The sequence below is a fragment of the Chlamydotis macqueenii genome, chromosome 8, assembly GCF_036417535.1.
Source record: "Chlamydotis macqueenii isolate bChlMac1 chromosome 8, bChlMac1.mat, whole genome shotgun sequence".
Lineage (NCBI taxonomy): Eukaryota > Metazoa > Chordata > Aves > Otidiformes > Otididae > Chlamydotis > Chlamydotis macqueenii.
Genome location: NC_141563.1, coordinates 18364322 through 18387227, shown reverse-complemented (window position 1 = coordinate 18387227; position 22906 = coordinate 18364322). Strand labels below are relative to the sequence as shown.

At 40.4% G+C, this 22906-nt stretch overlaps 1 protein-coding gene across 2 annotated transcripts in view; it reads right to left on the bottom strand.

Annotated features, from left to right (window-relative positions):
• The window catches only part of DPYD (dihydropyrimidine dehydrogenase), a 370709-nt gene that overhangs the window by 10446 nt on the left and 337357 nt on the right, over positions 1–22906 (bottom strand). For both annotated transcript variants that reach the window (XM_086752907.1, XM_086752908.1), the window contains one exon: positions 5114–5257. In XM_086752907.1, coding sequence (XP_086609033.1) covers positions 5114–5257 — 144 coding nt within the window. The remainder of the gene's footprint in view (positions 1–5113; positions 5258–22906) is intronic.

Genomic DNA, 22906 nt, shown 5'->3' with positions numbered 1-22906 from the left:
ATCCATTCTGGGTTAACAGAGAGCTACAAGAGGAGGGCAGTGAGAGACACCATGGACAGCTCCCGGCTTCTGCCACCATGGACAGCTCCCGGCTTCTGCCTGATGCGCTCTCCTGCAAGACACACGCCAACTAGCAAGATGTGGGGAGAGGAAACAGCACCGTAATTACTGTAATGCTGCTGTTATATTAGTCAGCCATGGAATACATAGTCAGTCAAGTTTTACATACAGTGCCCTTCCTCTTACAGGCTGCTAGCACAATGGCAGCCTTGCAGAGGGATCTGGGTAGACTGCAGCATGGGGCAATGATTAATGGGATGAAATTTAACAAGTCCAAATGCCAGATTCTGCACCTAGGACAGAGTAATGCCGGGTACAAGTATAAACTGGGAGAGGAGTGGCTGGAGAGCAGCCCTGCAGAAAGGGATCTGGGGGTGCTGGCTGGCAGCAGGCTCAATGGGAGTCAGCAGTGTGCCCTGGCAGCCAGGAGGGCAAACCACATCCTGGGGTGCATCAAAACCAGCATAACCAGCTGGTCAAGAGAGGTGATTATCCCACTGTATTCAGTGGTGATGCAGCCTCATCTTGAGTACTCTGTGCAGGCCTGGGCCCCACAATTTAAGAAGGATGTGAAGGTCCTTGAATGCATCTAGAGGAGGGCAACAAAGCTGGTGAAAGGGCTGGGAGGAAAGTCCTATGAGGAACAGATGAGGACTTTGAGTTTGTCTAATTTGGAGAAATGGAGACTGAGGGGTTACCTCATTGCTCTCTACAGCTTCCTGAGGAGGGGAAGTGGAGAGAGAGGCACTGAGTTCTTCTCCCTGGTATCCAGTGATAGGATGCATGGGAATGGTTCAAAGCTGTGCCAGGGGAGGTTCAGACTGGACATTAGGAAAAAATTTCTTTACCAAAAGGGTGGTCAAACACTGGAACACGCTTCCTAGAGAGGTGGCCGATGCCCCAAGCCTGTCAGTGTTTAACAGGCATTTGGTCAAAGCCCTTAATAACATGCTTTAACTTTTAGTCTGTCCTGAAGAGGTCAGGCAGTTGGACTAGATGATCAGTGTTGGTCCCTTCCAACTGAAATAGTCTATTCTATTCTGTTCTATTCTATTGCAAAACCACTTGAAGCAGTCCTCCTACAGTCAGAGCAGGGAAGGAAAGAGGAAGTTTGGACTCTAGGATTTCTTCCCATTTCTGAAGAGTAACTTTGCTTTAACTGTCACATGTAATGAGAATATTCTCTGAGGTACTGTGATAGAGAAGGGATCATTATGGGCTACTGCAAGAGAGATTATTGCTGTGATTCATGTTGGAACAAATACTTGGGAGAAGCAGACTCAGAGTCCCATGAATTATGAGACACACATGCATAGTTCCACATGAAATATGCAACAGCTCCCCATTTATGATGAAGATTACAATATAATGGTCTTTTCCAGGCAGGCAAGCACAAGCTAAAACTACTCATGTTGAACCACTCAGATACATGCCACGAAGGATCCAAATAGGACACCGTTATGGTATAATAGTGCCGTGCCTGTATCAATATACCTTACTTCTCAAGAGAATTTTTGAGATTAAGCACAAGATGCTGGCTTCCAGCTGGGTGCTTACAGCATAAGCATAGAAAGACTTGCATATATCTATGTGCAAAAGGCCATGTAAACATATCCGTACACACACGGGTGAAAAATAGTTCAAACAGAAGGAATTTAAGCCTGAGGAACTCTATGGATATTTCACCAACAGGTGGAACAATATTTCATGCCCTAGCTAAGCTGACAAACAGAGCTATGCCAGAGTGTTTAAACCACCAAACAGGGCAATCTCTACAGCAAGAGCTGTGGAATAAAAAAAAAGAAGAAATAAAATAAGCAGATAAATGGTGGCTGAATATTATAGTATAGACCCTGAAGGACAGAGAACTAAATTATTAGGAAACAACCACAGAAATGTATAAGGAAATAAAATTATAGCAATAAGGAGGTAACCTGAGGTAGGGAAATACATGTGTGGGAGTTGTACAAAAATGCAACTGAAAATAAAAGATCCAGGGCACATATCCACATACGGCAGAAATTCTGACACTACAGACAAGTAAGAAAAGAAGAAACAACTCTGCTGAATATCAAAGTATGAAGTTTAAATTAATATTGAAAAATAGAGAAAATAAAGAGAAAAGCCATGGGAAAAGCTATCCAAAAATTAAATTAGATTTTAGATAATCACAGAGGGATTTTTTACTCTATAAAAAAAGGCATTTTGGCAGCATGTGGAATTTAAACAAATGTTGGAATTTACATATCACCAACCCAACAGCAGATTAGACAGATGAGGGAGTTCTGGGCAGGCATCAGGAAATTTGCAGCAACCCTCCAAAAATACAACCAGCCAAAGCAGGGGTCATAGCTCTTTCAAGGACAGCTATCTCTGAAGTCCAATCAGCTTTCAAGCATACCTCTTCACTGGTCCAGAGAACTGGAGTTAGGCTAGGATTAGGTATAAGAGCTGGCCATTCCTATCCCTGATATCCCAGTCTGAACTAACAGAATGTATTATCTTCTCCATCTAAAGGGTCAGCCAAGACAGAACTGCTTGGAAACTGTCTGGGATTTGTAATTCTAAATGTGAATTTCTTGGACAGTTACAAATAAATCACTCAAGTCTGAGTTCCTCTGCCTCTCTCCGTGGAGAGTTCCTGATCAGGGAAGGGTATCAGATAAGTCACCTTTTTTTTTTTCATTAAGCTTCGCTTAGCTTCCTTAATGAATATTCTGAATCTTCCTAGCAGATTTTCTCCACAATATAATAACAGATGGATCTATTAATAATGAACTTTATTAAAACCTCCCTCTGTAGTGGCAAGTTCCCTACTTCAGGTAAAACCCAGGTATTTTCCTCTTAGTGGATATCTCTCATTACTGTTTTTCTCATTATGGTTAAAACATGCCCTTCTAAAGAGATGGTCAGACTGAAAGACTGTCAAGAATCTGCTTTGGTGGTTCCTACCTTCTTCTAATTGCTTCAGTCTTTTTCAGTCTCATTTAAATGAAGGAGTGAGAAAGATGCTAACCTGATTTCACGGCCTGAGAAGCTCCTCAGAGACAACACACAAAAATATTCAATGTTTTTATAAACAAAAGTTTTTGTTTTGGGGAATTAATTTTCCTCTTCCCTGCAGTAGGGCTTCTTTTCTTCTTTTCAACGTATCTCCTACTAGTCGGTTCTTTTTTTGCTTTTGTACTTGGAGTTAGGCTTGATAAATTATTGACCTCAACTTTTTATTTATGTTTCTTTCAAGTCTTTATGTCTGTTTTTCCCTCTTGCTAAACTTTTTCCTTCATTCAGCTTATTTGCTTTTGGATAGTATCAGGTTTGCTTTTTTTTTTTTTGTTGTTGTTGTTTTCTGCTGTTTTCAGAAGCAAGCTATCTCATTGAAAATGCTGTTACTTGCTGTTGCTTCTTCTTTCTCTTTTTCCCTACATCAATACTCTCTCCCTGCAAAGGGAATAGAACCATAAAACCTCTGAGGTCAAGTAGGCTTTGAAAATGCTCATCATACTGGAAAAAAAAAAAAAAAAGAGTAGATTGCTGTTCTTTGGAACTTTTTTGTATACATAAAGAAGGGAATCTTAGCAGAAGAGGAGGGGAGTGACTTTCAATAGCATGACATAAACCAAAATAAGCAGTCAAAAAAACCTGAGAGAAGTCTACAGAAGTGGCAAACTATTTAACTTAAATAGGAAGATGACTTAAAATTTCTTCTTGACTGGTTTTTCAGTTCAGCCAGTTAGCCTGGAATACTGCATGTGTTGGTAAACTGCAAAATTCCCTTGGGAATTATGTGTTATTTAGAATCATAGAATCTTAAGGTTGGAAGAGACCTCCAAAATCATCAAGTCCAACCATCAACCTAACACCACCATGCCTACTAAACCATGTCCTGAAGTGCCACATCTACATGTTCTTTGAACACCTCCACGGATGGTGACTCCACCACTTCCTTTGGCAGCCTGTTCCAGTGCCTGATCACTCTTTCAGTAAAGTGTTTCCTAATTTCCAGTCCAAATCTCCCCTGAAAAAAACTGAAGGGGGGGCTGGGGGCACCAATGGGGCCTTTTAAAAGTGGGCAAAGCCGCTGCTGCCGCTCCCTCCCAGTGGCGGGAGAAAGGGAGCACAGGGTGAGCCGTCGACAACAGCAGTGTCTGAGCTACTGCTTGTATTGTATTTTACATTTGGACTTATTTTTGCAAGAATTCCTACAGGTCTGATCACACAGTGAAAGTTACCTATCAGTAAATATCTGATATTCTCACATATATGATGAAGACAGTCAACAAGCTCAACAGATATAATTTTCACACTGCTTTATAAGAAGGCCTACATGAGAATCCTGATTTAATTTTTTTTTTGCTTGCTTCTTTTTCCTATTCAGACATGAAGTTTAAGTAAAGTCTAAAGTGAACACCTAGAATAATTAGCTTCTGATGTTTCATTTTATTGGCATTTATTGGCTACCTAAGGGAAGGGAAAAGCTCCAGTGTACGGATTATGCAGTAGATGGAGTCACAGGTTTTATTTTCACCTTGACATTTACTCATTGTAGACAGTGGATCAGCTGCTTAGACAAACATTCTCCAGCTTTAAAAGTTCAGTCTGAAAAACTATGACACAGCTTTCATATGGACTGAACACCAATCTTTTCCATTGATCCTGCATGAGAGATGGGGGTATTTAGCAGATGACAAGTAACCAAAAGCTATCATGCAAAACTGAGTTCATACTGTAGCATTCAAACTGAAAGAAATTATTAACAGTTCTACTTTATTCTTTAAGGCATTACTCATGTCTTGCTCTACAATTACCGTTCCATTGCCTGAATATCTTCATTTTGAAAAATGACATTAGGGAAATACCTATACGTGTACATCACAAATAATTTCCCACCGATTTTGGTTAAAAGCTAGAAAGTCTGCATAAATAGTTGTCTTTGATGCCCTCTAACAAGCTTAAAAGCAGTAATAATCAACTCAAACTGCTAGAAATGACTGTGCATGTCAACTGCCTGATGGCTGATCATTTCTTATGCATAAGCATGTATTTTTGTTACCTTGATTGCTGGAATAGGCTTCTTTGGGATGAAATGTTTTTTCTCGGGAAGTGCAGCAGCCATGCTCTGCTCCTTCAGTTTAATCTTGTTCTCAGCTATTATCTTTTTGCGTTGTTCCAGGTAAGGCCCAAAACTGGGTAGTTTCTGAAACAAAAATCAGGAAACATGATTATACTTAATGAGCGGGAGTAGCAAAAAGGTGAGTCTGATCCCAGTGGCAACATCCTAAATCCTTGCTGAGTACAACTTGCTTCTTATTCAGGAAGTTGAAATTGGAATCAGTGAGACTGCACCAGACTGAGAAGAGAATAAAAATCAAATACGAACTTCAGGATCTGACTTGAAAATATATATTGAATATTAAAATATTAATATACCACAGCAGAAAAATAGCTGAATTGCAGGTCAACATCCAACAGTCTTATATTTCCCCATTGCATACTTACTTATATATAAAAATGTATCATGTTAAATAATTCAAATGTGTAACACTATTTCTATAGCATGTGAAAAGGTATCATAAAACTATCAGTTTACTTAGAAAGATTCCATCACTGTTTAAGAGTATTTGTATGGATATCTGAATATATCAATATATATTTTTAAAGCTTACAAACATCTATTTTGCATTCTGATAATGGAAGGCTGTCTTGACCTGTCAAAGTAAGGCTAACAAACACCAAATGAACTGAAACACATTCTAGTCTCCTAATTTACCTCTTTGTTGCAGTCTTTTCTGCAACACTTAATCCTTGAACCCAATTAAGCAACCTCTAGAGGAAGATTTCACTGAATTGCAAAACTCATGTCTCACCCAAGAACATGAAAGTGCTGGTTCAGATTTCATAAAACACCAAGCTTCCTGAAAGAAAAAGTCTCTTTGCTTACCTAGCAGAGATACGGACAACCGTAGTGTGCCACAATCACAGATTTAGGTGAAGGAAAAATGGTAGAGGACATGGATTTTTGCTTGATGCAAAAGATCATGCCCTTCCTCTCCTGAAACCAGTTCCTTATTCTGCAAGGGTATTCTATCCACCTAACTAAACCGTGTTCAGAAGCTACTGCAGTACTGCAGAAACTAGCAGGAAGTAACAGGGGATACATAGCCTCAGCAGTTGCTAGCATTAATTCACGCTAATAATACAACCTCAAAGAGCATATCGAACAAGATACAGTACTGCTGTGGTTATCAATTTTTCAAGAGGGAATTTCAATGTGAATTTTAAAACCAGAATTATTTAAAAATTTAGAAATTATTATTTTTTAAAATGAAGTAAATGCAGAAGAGGTTACCCTGCTCTTCTGCTAATCCTTAGGAGAAAAATTCCTCAATGAGCTCTGTCAGTCACAATATCCAACCTTGGGACCTCAAGCTTCTTGTTAAGACAAATAAAAGCTTTCTTGGATGCTAGGTTTTTGGCACTCTGAGCATACAGCCAGAGGGTGAGGTCCTTGAAATGCTTCCCTGCTTCTGAGACTTCGTTTGAGGCCTCAACACACTTTTAACTTCCAGTCAGAACAGGACCTGCAGCCTCATGGTGTTCTATAGAGGAGCTGCCCTCCTGCAGGCTGGGACAGAGTCCTGTGCTGGGACAAAGCCTCAACCTAGGCAAACGCAAGACCAGAACTGTGGAGGACATTGCAGACCCCATCGGTCCCAAATCTAGATGTAGCCCAAGTTTGCCCACCAGCACAGGGCTCTTGTTTTGTCTGTTCAATGGGAACTTTGTTCCTGAACGTCATGTTCAAGGGCTTCCTTACAGACATCAAACAGACTTTCCTTTCTGTGCAGTTGCCATACATGATCTTGGAGATGAAATGTTCTAGGATGTCTTAAAATAAGGTTTTAAATATTACTGCAAACAGCAGTAAGTTAGTGGCCTTACATTCCAAAGTCAAATAAGACAGCAAAATCAGAATTATTTTAAACAGGAAAATGAGTAGAAGATTTTGTCTAATTTCAGTCTAATCAGTAGGCTCTAAAGCACACACATAGAGACTCAATTCTCTACATGATTTTTGGAAAGCCTACAACTTTTAGCAAATATCTAAAAATTATACATTTTGATTGAAAGCGTTGTATGCCTGCTAGGCTGTATCAATTAGAAATACATGTTGGCTATGAGTAAGTGTCACTGAGAAACTACTTCATCGTTTATGTGCTGATGCCAACAACTTTGGGCTTGAGAGGGCTGGAGACCTGATGACAAAGTGTTTTCGGACTCTTCCCTGTCTGGCCAGAAATTAAATTACTGACTTTCGAAGTAGGTAGCAAACCTAATTTTGCTGAGGTTTTAACTGAAGTAGTCAAGAGAGGAGACAGTTTATGGCTTGACTGATTGAAGATCATCTTTGGGAAGAATAGCCCAATCTTTGCAGTATAAATACTTTACTTTTCTATTCTCTTAATGTATGCCCAATCTCCTAATTTCTATAGGCAGAAATACTGAGTATATTGAAATGAAACAGGTGATCTAAGGAAAAGTGTGGAAAAAGAATTAATTTTTGTGTGTATGTGAACAGCGAATTACAAAGGCAATTAATTAATTTTCTAACCTGTGAGATGGAAGTATTTAGATTTTTACATCTAACATAGCTGCTAGCTGGAATGACATTTTGAAAAGTGTGCAATGCCATCAGTACCACAATTCAGATGTTTCATAATGACATGCATGCAGTTAAATTAAACTATATAAACTATATCTTTTAAAAATAAATGAAATTATGATTAATCTAGAAAACTAACCAACCTTAGTCTTTGCTGTGCATTGCTGTTTTTCCATTAAAAAAATGATTAAATGGAATTTAAAATAGTTAAGGAAACACCTAGGTCTTAGTCCAGGGTTGGGCATAGGCAATGAGCTTCCACTGACTTAACCGAAGGTGACTGTGTGCCCATACAAACGGTCTGGTTATTTTGTGTTTGGAGTCTAGTAGTTCACAAGCAGCCAAGCCAAATTTCATCAAACAACACTGAAAACCAGCAATCTTTTCTGTAATAATAAATAATACATGATAATGTAGCCTCAGGGGCTTAGGAAGGACTTATTGATGGTTCGTCTTATGAGTAATGCACAGATAACAGGGAACGCTGATGAGACTGCAGAGCTGTAGTTTCAAACATTTTGGAGTCAAAGGCCAAATGAAATGGTAAACAATAGTTTAATGAAGTGAGGTACTGGATATAGCAAAAGTGGAAACATATTGAAATAACTGCTGAAGAGATGGTTATTTCACAGACTTTAAAATTAAATCACCTCTAATCATTGTAGGAGATATCTTCCTAAGCACATATGGGATTTAACAGCACAATTCCCAATGAAAGCACAAGCACAGAACCTGCTGAGTTTAACTCTGTTTGCTTTTGAAATCTTTCTACAGTATGTTTTTTTTTTTTAATTTCCAGATACTCTAGTGTCACTAAAGTCTCTATACACTGATATCTGTCATATCAACATCTGCCTAGAAAAAAAACCAATATGAATAAGTGGATCATAGCAAGTGCTTGGAAAATTGCAATAAGGAGAGTAATTAGATAATTCTTGTCTACTTACATTCTGTATCAGTGAAGTCTATAGCTGCATTATTTGTATCCATCTGTCTCTATATAGCCATAATTCAATGTGTTTCCACTGGAGGGATAACATCAAGAATGGAGCCAAAATGTATATATTAAGTAGTATTATTTCATTGTGTACGATTATATTATCACAACACTGGAAACTTAAAATATTGTGCTGGAGTATTTTACAGAAAGGAAAAATTCAAATCCTCCCTCCGCTTCAAGACTTTCAAAAGCTGCCTTTTAACTGATGAACTGTATAAATCTCCAGCAACATTGTGATTTTTCTTTCAGTAGTTTCTCCAGGGATTCATCATTGATGAATTTGTTCTCACCAGAAAAGCTAAACCCTACTCATTTAAAGATAACAGTATCTTCCACTAAAACTGTCTCTATCCAGATATAAAAAAGCATTACCCTGCCAATAGAGAACTGGCAACATAATGAATCAACAATGAAACCTTAAGCCAGGAGGGCTTTAAGGTGAATAAGTCTGTTTTGATTATAATTTATTCATGGATCAATCTAAAGGTAATTGAGCATATTATGAACTAAAAAAAGGTGCTTGTTTCCTAATGGTAAAAAGTAGAGAGAATCCTCCACGTCAGATTACTGCAGTTTTTATAGGCACACCAGCAAGCAGCCTAACTGGTGGAACAGGCTAGAGAACAGGGCAGTGCATCAGACAACCCAGACTTTTATTTCTAACTTAGAAACTGATCTGCTCCTTATTCTGGGAAACTCCATGTATGTCTCCATGATGTAGTCATGGGTTGCTTACTTGGGAGCTGTCTCCTATGGAGAGGCTGGACGCTATCTACTGTTAGAAGACCCAGATCTCAGCTGGCACAGCTAGGTATCACCATAAACCAGAAATAAGCAACAGTCTCCTACAGTACTCCAGTGGATATCCTGCTGGCATATGTTGATGAGATGGAGCATCACAAAGAACACTGGAAAATAGTAACTTTTGTAAAAATAATTTTCGGGGTCATAAAGTAAAGGAAGAACTTACATAAACAATTCTAGGGATCACTGGCTCATGGAAGTTTGGGGTAGCAGTATCATTTAGCTGTGAGGTAACAGGTTTCAAAAATACTGTTTCTCTCATGTAGAAGAATTTCCCATATTTAATGTAGTGTCATTACACAATTTCATAGGATCACAGAACCATAGAATGGTTTGGGTTGGAAGGGACCCTAAAGATCAGCCAGTTCCAACCCTCTTGCCATGGGCAGGAACACCTTCCACTAGACCAGGTTGCTCAAAGCCCCATCCAACTGGTCCTTGAACACTTAGGGAGGGAGCATCCACAACTTCTCTCAGCAACCTGTTCCAATGCCTCACCACCATCACAGTAAAGAATTTCTTCCTTATATCTAATCTAAATATATTCTCTTTCAGTTTAAAGCCATTACCCCTTGTCCTGTCCTATCACAACATGCATTTGTCAAAAGTCCCTCTCCAGCTTTCCTGTAGGCCCACTTTAGATACTGGAAGGCTGCTATAAGGTCTCTCCGGAGCCTTCTCTTCTCCAGGCTGAATAACCCCAACTTTCTCAGCCTGTCCTCATAGGAGAGGTGCCCCAGCCCTCTGATCATCCTCGTGGCCTCCTCTGGACTTGCTCCAACAGGTCCACATCCATCTTATGTTGGGGGCTCCAGAGCTGGATGCACTACTCCAGATGGGGTCTCACCAGAGCGGAGAAGAGGGCCAGAATCACCTCCCTCGACCTGCTGGCCACACTTCTTTTGATGCAGCCCAGGATGTGGCTGGCTTTCTGGGCTGCAAGTGCACATTGCCAGCTCACGTTGAGCTTCTCATCAACCAACACCCTCAAGTCCTTCTTCTCAGGGCTGCTCTTGATCCATTCTCCATCCAACCTGTATTTGTGCTTGGGATTGCCCTGACCCATGTGTAGGTCCTTGCACTTGGCCTTGTTGAACTTCATGAGGTTCACATGGGCCCACCTCTCCAGCCTGTCAAGGACCCTCTGGATACTTTTATACTTGAGTGTTGCTTCCAGTCTGAGGTATTAAGATGTGTATGCATTCATTCTCTAAATTCCTCTTCTGCACTTTCAACATGTAAACAATTTTAATTGACATAGTGATGTCCCTTATGAATCTGAAATGAAACTGAAGCCAAATTGTCTTATTTAATGTACTTCACATTTTACAAGTGTAGATGTTTCTGCTTGCACATATCAAAACCAGATGAGAACAAGAACAAAGACTGAAACATGTCTGACAAACTGAACTGCTAAGAGATACTTCACATTGCTCTACTGTAATATTCTATGCTGCTTGCAGTAGAGATGTCCCAAACAAAGGCCCATGTACTCTGTAGCTATGCAAATAGATAACTGTCACACCAAAACTTTGAGATGTAGTGGCACACACTAGTGTGTTCTAAAACACTACTGTGTTTTAAAAACCAGACAAGAGGTAGCTCTTAATCTTCCTTTTCTGTTGTTTGTTTTTCTAAACAGATCCTTCTCTGAAATTACTTAACTAACAGCTTTCCCCCAGAGAAGGAGAGAAGAAAGGAGGAGAAAATACAAATTCTCTAAATGATTGGAAAGGACAAAGGTGGTCAACTACGTTCAAAGAATCACAGAGTGGTTGAGATTGGAAGGGAGGTCTTGAGACCATTCAGTCCAATCACATGCTGAGAGCAGGGTCAGCTACAACAGGTTTCACCAGTTTGTCTGCGAGGATGCTATGGGAGACAATGCTAAAAGCCTTGCTAAATATAACACCTACTGCCCTCCTCATCTACAAGCCAGTCATCTCACTGTAGTAGGCTATCAAGTTGGTCAAATGTGGTTTTCCCTTCATAGATCCATGCCCACTGCTCCCTTCCTATGAAGAGCAGTTTCTCTGTACTTGGTTTAGCTATCCTCCCCAAATACCACTCTCTTCTGTAAACATGCAGAATAGCTAGGCTTTATCCTTTTGTTGCCTTTACAGGACTACATCTGGGAAGGTTTCTCACTGGCTTCAGAGAATGGGGGAGACAAGCAACTGAGTGGTAAAACTTAAAAGTGAAACAGCTTGGAAGGCTACACAGCTAAGTGACTACCTCAGACACAGTTAGAGCTATGAAGATTGCAGACAAGAACGAACAGCTTTGAAGAGGGCAATAGGTGAAGCAGGACCCCTGAAAGTGGGAGCATGGCACAGAAAGACAATCAGATAAGGGAAACATTAACATTTAAGCAAGGTAGACAGCTGCCCTCACCCAGGAGCTACAAGAATTTAAATCAGGTTTGTATGGGTCATTTTATATGCCCTCAGCACAAAGGTTTTAGTAATGTTTGACCCGCATTTGTTCATGTGGAAAACTTTCTATATTTGATGTATAAAGTTTTCCAGAGAAAGCAGTTTCAATTTTAATGATTTTTTTCCAGTTGTTTCTGAATTCCACAAGTTTATTATTTCTGAAGTCTAATGTGCTCAAAATGGCTGCATATATCTGGAATCCTTATTATACGCTGCACATACATGTGGCCTTGACCATACTTTACACTGCACAACGGTTTCCATTCAGTAGTCTGCCTCCACCCTCAGCAACTTCACAAAAAAAAAAAAAAAAGAAAAAAATAAGAAAAATATTACTGAAATTTCCTGATGTGGTATCTGCTTTCTTCCTTGTGCTTAGGGAATACAATGAAACATGACTCCAACATTTCCAGAGAGGAAGAAAAGACAAAGTCCCAGTACCAAAAAACAGCAACAGTAACAATAAAATCTTATCACAATGCCAAGGTAGACTGTGCTTCTTCTGGAATAAAATCCCAATCCAACAATAAAGCCAAGAGCTGGATTCTGTTCCTCTGAAGGTGGCAAATAGCACACATATTCATAGATATATGGAGAAAACATTTTGCACAAGCTTTCCCCACAAAACTGTTTAACTAATGAAAACTAAGTATGTATGGCAATGGAGAAAGTGAAGCTGCTAATTCTTATTCTTCTGGATGCTCTCACTCTTTCAGACATTCACAGCTAAATTCTCTTGAACAGCTGCACTTCTCTGTGTCGGTCTGGCAATGCTAACGTACGGGCCCTTCCCGTACACTGCGTGGTGAGGGCCCACAGCATCCAGATGTCAGTAGGGTTCATGTCAAGACCTACAGCAAGGAATCCTGCAAGAGTGGCATGCAGACAGATGACGCACCACGGAGAGGATGGGATACTGCACTCTATCAGTCTCCAGCTGACAGAGAGTTTTTTTGGCCAAAACCAGTTGTACAGCCCCCAAAGCTGCTGTAGTTATGTTAGCCAGAAGCTGCAGAGAATTTGTCCCATGGATTAAAGAGTTCACACATTCTCACTGCTCTTAAAACCGAGACATTACTGGCATCACTGCCTTTAATGATGTGGAAATGCCTTCAAACTAAAGGACAGAACACAACAATTCTTCAGAAAGAAAAAACCTGAACTCTGCCTTTCAGTTATTTTAATGTTTTTTCTTGGAACTTTTATTTGTTTTGCCAACAGCGCTGTCTCAATAATCTGTAATCACTGCACATCTACTTGTTGCTGTAATCTCTGCTCCCCACACTGCGTGTGTCTATACCATTCCATTTAGTTACTCAGCTATCCTGCCCGCTCTTTAGACCATGACTATTTAAAGCAGGTGAGCTAACCTCCAGCCCTGCAGTAATTCTGAGACTAAATGAAACATTAATGTGTGTTCTAGGATAACGTATTGCTGTGACCTCACCCGGAGATATAGAGAACCATGCTTGAGCGTGCAGGCAAAGCCATTATTTAAAATAACAATTACTTCTTCTTTCATCATTTTTCTAACACTGCCAAAATTTTCTCTAATAGCTCAAAATCATGAAAAAAATATTCTTCGTGTTCTACATCAAATGTTTGGTTTATAGTAGCTTATATATACCGAGTAAAGGAAAAGATTTTAGGATTATAGGCTTACTATAGTGCAGCAAAAACTAACATTCTACAAATGTACTGAAGTCATGAAATATTCATCAATAAAACAAAAAGGAGTTAATATTTGAAGCAAGCCTAGACATTTACAATCAAAAGCCAGGATGACATAGATGATAAAGAAAATGTTACCTTCTGGGGTGAAGAAAAGAAGATACTGATACACATTACTGTGCTACTTCATGAACATCTGGCAGTCTGTCACTTAATAGACAACAACATCTTCTCTAAACAGAAGAGACTTGAATTCATCAGGGATTCCTGTAGTACAGTATGTGCTTAACTTAAGTACCTGCTTTCTGTGATTTCCATAGATTACCATATTCATGACACTGTGGAGTGAAAGCATTCTTCTCACTCTCTAACCAGAACATGCAAAAGAAATTAAAACATTGGCAGGCACTTTGTCTCCAGTTTGTTGGACATGCGAGGAAAGGACTTTCCACCCATTTATGCAGATGAATTTCTGTCAGCTAAGCAGCAGCATAACAAAGATGTCAGCAGAATGGCTATTAACAAATATCTGACAGGCAAGCAAATACAACTGTATTCAAAAGCGTTTAGCAAACGTGGATCGGTATCAGTTGAGCATTAGTATTGGAAAAAACTTGGTGCAAACAAGATTTTGTACTTTTACTGGTACAGAAGTAAAAATACATCCATCCAGTATTCACATTTTCATGTGTATCTCTATACCATACTCTAGATACATCCATACATTCATCTTATGTGCTTATTATATCATTGTTGTAAATAACCTGATCATATAAAAAAAAAAGGCATTGCTTGATACATTTACCTACCTTCTCTTCCAAATTGGCTGATGACCGAGCTGTTCAGAACAACCCTAAAATCATCTGTTTCTTTGGGTTTAACCATCCTCTTCTGGGGATACGTATACTGAGAAGATTGAACTCTAGTGGTACCTAACAACTATTTGTTTTCTAGGTCCTTTCAAATAAGTTTCAGAGGTGCTAGCTAGACTATTAAAAGGGAAAAATAAGTATTTTCTTACAACTATGAGAAAGTATGAATATCCTTGCTGCCATGGCTACATTAGTGGTTACCAACTGACCTGTCAATCATAGATGCTGCTGACCCAGCAAGGTGAACTGAGCTGTATTAAGCTGAATTTGCTAATTCCACTTGCACTAAACGAGCTGGGTCAGGGACCAGAAGCAGCCTAGCCCTGTTTCTAGAACTGTGAAGCCCCATGAAGCTGCATTTAAACTGCCTCTGTGAACCATGTGAACCTGCTCAAAAGCTTCTTGAGCAACCTGACATGACCATGCAGCCCGAGTGCAAATACACCCTGTGGGCAGCACGAGGTGAAACACATACTATCTACATCCTCCTTGGCTCTCCCACACTCCCTGCCAGCATCTCTCTGGTGGAAATACAACTCTAGACAGCCTGCAGTACTTAGGCATTGAAAGTCTACGTATGCACCATGGCCGTATGAAAAATATACAGTCTAATCAGTCAAACCCATCAAATTTGTGCTCTCAGGGGAATCAGAGACGAGGCAGAGAGAGCAACCAGCAACCACCTCTTCCATTCTCTGGAAGAAACCAAGATTTTGAAAGACACTCTATGCGGCTTTGAGTACATTCAGTAAAATATTCACTGCTTCCACTGTGTACAAAGGAAAGTGCATTTTCACCATTGCTATGTGTGTTTTAGCTGTAAATATACCTATCAATCAAATACTTTTTGCTTACAGCTAAACCTTGCACAAGTGGTAAGAGCATACACTTTTCCCATCTCCTGGAGCATTTGCAGATTTCTGTTTTGTTTTTGTTTTGATTTTTTGATTTTGCCTTTTTGTTTTGATGTTTTTTTTTTTTTTTAAGGAAGCTCCTGATTTATTACCAATTTGCCTATACTGTAAACAGTGTATAATTTCAATGTATCTAGAAATAAACTCCACTTTCCCCTGGTGGATTACACATCACATAACTATACATAGATTATTGCATTAATAGATTCCTTAAATGCAAGCCACTGCTAATAATTCCTAAGTAAACCTTCTTCCACTTCAGATTCATTGTAATCCGTCTCTTATGGCAGATGAACTACAGTACTTATCCTCCTTCTGCAAAGACTACACTGCTTTCCCTCATTCGTCTCTCACACACAGTAATCCTTCCATCGCTACTTCACACAATCCTAATTTAAATGTAAAGTATTCAGTGCAGACAAATGAGCTCTAGTCAACTCTTGCAGTTATGACCAAGGAGCCTACAATTGCCTTTTAGAGTTTTCAAACTCAACAATACAATGATTTTTATCATCCCCTCAATAAGCTAAACTCACTAGATTTCATGCTAAGAGTCACAATACAAATAATTCTGGTATTAATAGTCAGTGCTTCCACCCCTAGGTAGTCAAAACTCCCACTTCAGTTGGCGAGAAGTAGGATGAGAAAATGCTGAATGCTTTCCTATGAAGAGCTCAGCTATTCTGGTTTGATTAAGGCCTTCTAACAGTTTTGAAAATGTGACAAATCAACACATAACATATGACATTAAAAAAAATGATGAGAATATAGCCAGATGGTAAAACTGGAATAGTCCACTGAAAGAAAGTGATGATCAAGAATTTTGATAATTTGAAGTTATTAAAACTTCTAAACAGATCTAAAAAGAAAGAAATAATTGCTAAACTATTTAAAATGAATATTATATTAAACCTATCTTATGAATAAAATATCAATAAGGCATTACAAAAGTGATACCTTCACTAAATTGATATAAATGCTTCCTATATCACCATCAAGCAATGAGGAGCTGTCAATGCGTAGGTACCAAGGTAATAAATGCTCTATAAAAACCTAACGTAGACAAACAGAAAAATGTTCATTAGAATCAACCTTCCAAGGCCCCACAGTGCCTCCCATGCATATTCATCTGTCTTTATAACAGCTAAAGTATAATATCTAAAGTATCATTATATTCTAAAAATGACATTACAATAGTCATATATTCTAAAATCTTATTTTGATTAGATTTTCACTCAAGTCAATCAGAGGAAGTATTTGATTTTCAAAAATCTAATGTGCAAATCATTAGAAATACAGATCACAGACACATCATAGACTCATAGAATAGTTTGGGTTGGAAGGGACCTTCAAAGGTCATCTAGTCCAACCCCCCTGCAAGGAGCAGGGACATCTTCAACTAGAGCAGGTTGCTCAGAGCCCCGTCCAACCTGGCTGTGACTGTTTACAAGGACCGGGCATCTACCACCTCTCTGGGGAACCTGTTCCAGTGTTTCACTACCATCACAGTAAAGAATTTCTTCCTTATATCTAATCTAAATCTACCCTCTTCCAGTTTAAAAATATTACTCCTTGTCCTATCGCAACAGGCTCTGCTAAAAAGTTTCTCCCTGTCTTTCTCATAAGCCCCCTTTATGTACTGAAAGACCACAATAAAGTCTCCCCAGAGCCTCCTCTTCTCCCAGCTGAATAACCTCAACATTGGGCCTTTCTTCATAGGAGAGGTGCTCCAGGCCTCTGATAATTTTTGTGACCCTCCCCTGGACTTGCTCTAACAGGTCCGTGTCCTTCTTATGTCCTTCTGGGGGCTCCAGAGCTGGATGCAGTACTCCAGGTGGGGTCTCACCAGAGCAGAGTAGAGGGGGAGAACCACCTCCCTCGACCTGCTGGCCACACTCTTCTTGATGCAGCCCAGGATACAAGTGGCCTTCTGGACAGTGAGCGCGCATTGCTAGCTCACGTCCAGCTTTTCATCCACCAGTACCCCCAAGTCCTTCTCAGCAGAGCTGCTCTCAATCCCTTCATCTCCCAGGCTGTACTGATACAAGGGGGTACCCTGACTCAGGTGCAACCTTGCACTTGGCCTTCACTTGGCCATCACTGTATTTTTAAAAACTATGTTGTTTTAAATTACTGTAATAGCTTTAAAATGAGTTCTGATTATCATGTTACTACAAGACTTCACTGATTCGTATGCACAGTTAGGCTTGCGGGTATATGTGTTCAGCTTGCCCTCTGCTATTAAATATAACCACAATCACATACTGCTTCAGGAGGCCATCCACTTTTTCACTGGTTATGTGCTCCTTACAGATAAACAATGGAGATACATAAACCTTTCCTTTTCATATCACTTTGCACTCTGTACTTATTAGGCTATTTTACAGGTCAAAAGGATTGGTATGGCACAACAAACTACATGATTTATACTTGCAAAGAAACTCCTGTCCTGATCCTACAAGCTTTTAAGCACGGCTGACCTTTAAGCATGCAAGTAGTTACAGTGACCGAGGTTAAGCCTCCATGCAGTGACTGGGGGAACCCGGATCACGTCTCACTGGCTGATTGCAGCCCAGCCACTCGTCTTGAACGTGCACACGTGGTGCCACCTGACTTCATCACAGGAGTTACGGATGCCCAATGAAAGATAAAACAGAGCCTGCAGTGTACACCTCTTCTGCGTTGTTTGAAAAAATCTGTCATGTCTTCAGCTGTTCTGCACCCAGATAGTTCCAGATAACATACCTCTTCTCAGATGAGTGATCACACAAGCCCTACAGAGCTTCGCTACTCAAAAACCTGCCATGTTTTAAAATGGAATCCTCATTTAGATTGTAAAAACAAAATTATTTTTACTTCTTGACATAATTAATCTTTTTAAAGTTATGCCAGATATTTATAGTGATTCAATCTGCAGCTCAAAAAAAAAAAAATCTATAGCCATTTCAACCATAAGACAGAAAGGGAAACAAAATTTTCTACTTAGTGCAGCTTCTCTACATTAATGGTGCCTACAACAGTGCTGCTGCTAGAAAGGTCACAGACGACATAATTTATATTATTATAGATAATCCATGTGGTCTGTCTGCCTGATGTTTTCTTTCTCCATATTTTATAGAGGTGCTGTGTATTCTGATGGATAAAGCTTCTAGGAGAGCTTCAGCTGGAGCAGCTTACAAAGGCAGGAGCAGTCACCACACAGGAGAGATCTGCTGCTTCTCCTCAGGAAGGCTGAGACCATTTCCTGCCTCCAGAAAAGATGCAGTGAATGGTCCCGCATGAGCAGTAAGCCTGCTCCCAAATACCCACTCCCTCTGCAGTACGCTTCAGCAAGCCACGACACCACAGCAGGACAACCGGGAGCGGGGTGGGCAGGGAGATGGGGTGGCAAAACGCAGCTTAGCTACATGGGCTTCAGGGATAACCACAGCACAGAGCCAGCTCACAGCTGTGAAGTATTTAAGGAGCACTTGATTTTGCTGGAGGTAGACCAGGGTTGTCCTCCTGTGCCCTGCAGCTGCTGGAAATGTTTGGTGTGGAGCTGGAGTGCTCACTGACCAAGCAGGGGGAAGGAGAAGGGGCAATGCTGTGACGGGAAGCAGTAAAGTAATGACAGTGGGGCTCTTCCAGGCAGCAGCAGCGCCCCCTCAAATCCCCCGCTGCCCCCCATGCCAGCCCTGGCTGCTGCCTGCTCTGACAGTAACTTGGCTGACAGAGCGGCTCGTTCCCTCCGCCACCATTTCAGGCCATCTGCAGACTTAGACAAACATTTTCCTGTATTCAGACCTCAGAAGTGAGAGAGTGCACTTCACTCCAGCCTTTATTCCTTCTTCCAGATGGATTATTTTCTTTCAATCGCTTTTTTTTGAAGCAGAGTTCTCTGAATTTCCTACATATAAATATGTTTATGTAGGAATAAGGATGCTTACTGTGGTGACGCCCCTCAGCAACATTTAGCTGAGATGGCATTACTAAACATGACTATAACTGCTCCACATTCTTAACCTGGGAAACAGCACATACAGAACTTAATAATAGTTATTATAAAAAAGCCCTTCCAACTCAACTTTCTTGGCAACTTGGATCTGCAGGATTACTCTGTCACTTTTAATACTGCCCAAAATGGAGCTTGCAAGCAGTATAAAGCTTGGGTGGGCATTTTCTGTGAAAAGACTGCTGTTACAGTGGTGTGGAGTTTAACAAGTCCACTACAAATTTTGTCAATGTTGCATTCATCAGTGTTTTTCTGTTCCACTGACCAAGCCCTGGTGAAAAAAAAGTGCCTCCTTATCCATATCTTTGCCTCCTGCTCACATGATGCAGACATTTGGGATAAGACTGGAAAATATACTCACCCACGCCTGCTTCAGACAAATTACAGGGTCTCTTCAATGTGGGTGGCTTGCACTCAAGTTCATGATTTATCTCGAGGAAAAGATTTGATCTCGGCAGAGTCCTGAGTCACACTTCTTGGTGGTTGTTAGCCTGCTGATCATAGTATTGCCCTTTTATTTCTTTTCTTTTTGTAATTCCTTTCCCCATTGCCAGCCGTAATGCCTCCTGAGGCAGCAGACACTGAGGTATACACGTGTCCCAACACCCGTATGGGACAAGGCTAATGAGGGCTTTCCGAGAGAGACATTTTTCCACTGCAGGATGTCTTCCTCTTTGCTTTTTTTTTTTTAAAAAAAAATCACAGTTTCAGTTCTTGACACAATTTTGCCATTTGACTTGCTGCAAGGTGATGGCAGCGATAGCAGTGATGAGAAGCGGACTAGATTTTTATTCCCAGGTTATTTGCATGAGTGAACAAAAAATAGCCCAGGCTCCACTGTCTTCAAGCACAGTTTGGTAGTGGGGCTGCCAGAGTGCCCGATCCTGCTCGTGCCATCTGCAGCAATTGCTGCAAAATGACTGTTGAGCCACAGAAGACTTATACAGCAAAGGTTAGGTTCTGAGATCTGTTGTTTGAAATCAAGTCCTTTGCTCTACTTTTCCTCAAAGTGTATTAAGAATGCAATGAGTTGTTATGTCTCTCCTTTCCATTAGGCCTATGTTTCTCCACAGTTAATGCAACTACCTGCGCAGCTTGACGTTCCCCAGTAAACAGTCATCCTTTTGAATGGAGGATTCTGTCCCAGAATAGCTTTGACAGGCACCCAGTGGAATTTCTGCTTAGTGATCTGGGTGCTGTAACTTCAACACCTATTGTACAGTTCCACTGACCTGTGGGGCTGCAGTACTCCAGGAGATGACAGGACTTTTCCTGCTCATACAGCCAACGTGAAAGATCGATGGGCATGAGCTGACACTAAATTTTTGCCTGGTTCAAACACTCCTTCGAGGTTCTTTTGTAGCCCCTGCCTCAAACTGACAAATATCCGACTTAAATAATACTTATTTCTCTATTTCTACTGTATTGAGAATCTGACATTCTTGTCCAGTTGTCCTGTTTTTGTGTACAGCAGCCCAGACAAGAAGTCAGGGATGTACATCTCAGTCCCTTTCCGATGTCGAGCAATGAGCGTCACTGCAGGTTTAGCAGCATTCCCTTGTGGTTACTGAGGGGGTGCTAGTTCTGGCTTTATGAAATGCTTTCTAATAATTGGTGGTCACTGTATTCGTATAGTTGCCTGCCCTCAAAACAAAAGGACTGAAGTTTTCACTTGCACACATTATGTCCCAGCTAGGCTGCTCCTAAACTCTGCTGGCAGATGTAAAAACCTTTTTGGAGCAGTCATGCCCTACGTATACCTCACGCAAAAAGTAGCGCCTTGTGCAATGTAATGGCCTCAGCATTTACATGCTGCAACGCTGCACCGTGGGATATTTTGTATGGCTCCTTTATATATGAAAAGATTCCAGTGCATTACAGCAGTTGTATTCATAGTGCGGTTTAGTTTAGTAATCACCTCAGGAGACTGTACAGATCTGAAAAGCATGGAAAAGTGTTGTGAGATGGTTTATGAATCCCAGTAATCTTCAAGCTGACTTACCCATTTTCAGGTGTAGGTCTATCCTGCATGGTTTTTACTTTTTAGGAGCTGGGTAATAGCCTTTGGGAGGTCAGCAATTATCCCAGTGCTCCAGGAGTCAAATGCAATTTCATCTCATTTTATTTCATTTTAGATTTATTGCCTTGGTCATTCCAAGCAGATAGATGAGAATGTAATCACGATCAGCTACAGCTTTTGCTGTTCTCTTTCTGCATCTATACAGCTATGGCAGTGATCCCAGCCAGCCCCGTTAGTTCTTCTTGCTGGTATTGTTGGCATTCTTCTGCCACAGGTTTGATCTCAAATTGCATTTTCTTCTGCCTGTGTCCACCCTAATGGATGCTCAAAAGGTACGAAGGTAGTTACTTTCTTTAATTCTTATATCTAATACATTTGCAAATGTATAAGTATTGCATCAGAAATGGAAACTGCTTCTACTTTTTTAAGATGGAAAGTGTATTACCACCTGCAGGTCTGTCTAATGCCTTGTTAAAGTGCTAGAAGACTATGCATATGTACAGCTTCCCATCTTCCCTACAGCTGCCTTGCTGCCCATCTGACCTGTGGCTCCAGAAAACCTGAGCAATGAGATTTATGCCCTCCTTACTTTCACTTGCCTTATTGCTTTTTCTCTGAGTGCAGAGGACATTCTATTAAGCAAGTGCTCTCCTGTCTGCATCGCTGTATCCATTTCCAGCTCTTGTCTGCCTAGAAGACATCCCAGACCTTTAAAATACCACGTAGATACTTTGCTACAGGGGTCTTACAGCTTACTATCTATTGGAGCTAAGTTTTATGACTCTTAGTATGTAACGATTGTATGAATTGTTTGCCCCAGTTTAGTCACATGCTTCCTTCATTCACTTGATTTAGTTAAAATCAGAGTACCTCTGTGTTATCTAGATTTCTTGGTATTTCAATTCGTTCACTTTTTCTTGGTAATTTACACCATCCTGGTATTTTGAGTGTTCCATTGTGTAACAGTATGCTGTACATTTTTGTCAGCAGTTTTAGATTCTCACAAAACCCCAACAAAGCCTCTGTTATCTAGCATTTACTGATGTTAAACTGTCCTGCTGCCATTCAACCTCTCTCTGCTTTTGTGCTGCTGCTCTTAAAGTTCAGCTTGTCCAAATGGCACCAAACATTTATTTTTGCTCTTGTGTAGTGCATCAAAGCCAGATATGTGAAAAATAACATTTTCTGAGTCAGTTTGTTTTCCTGATGTGGTGCATTTTTTTCTTTCTGCTATTGTAAGCAAGCTTTGGCAAAACAATTTTCTTGCCAATGCAAAGAATCCCATATGTGAGACAATTACCAGTAGATTTTTCTTCTCTGCTTTGTGCTAATGCATTTATGTTTGGATGAAATTTTTCGTTGTCTATGCAAACATTTTCTTTTCTGAGTGGTTAACAGCTCCTGTGTCTGCTCCACTGATGGCTGGCCACGGCGTGCTCACTAATTGTGCACATTAGCTCTGTGCTGCTGTAA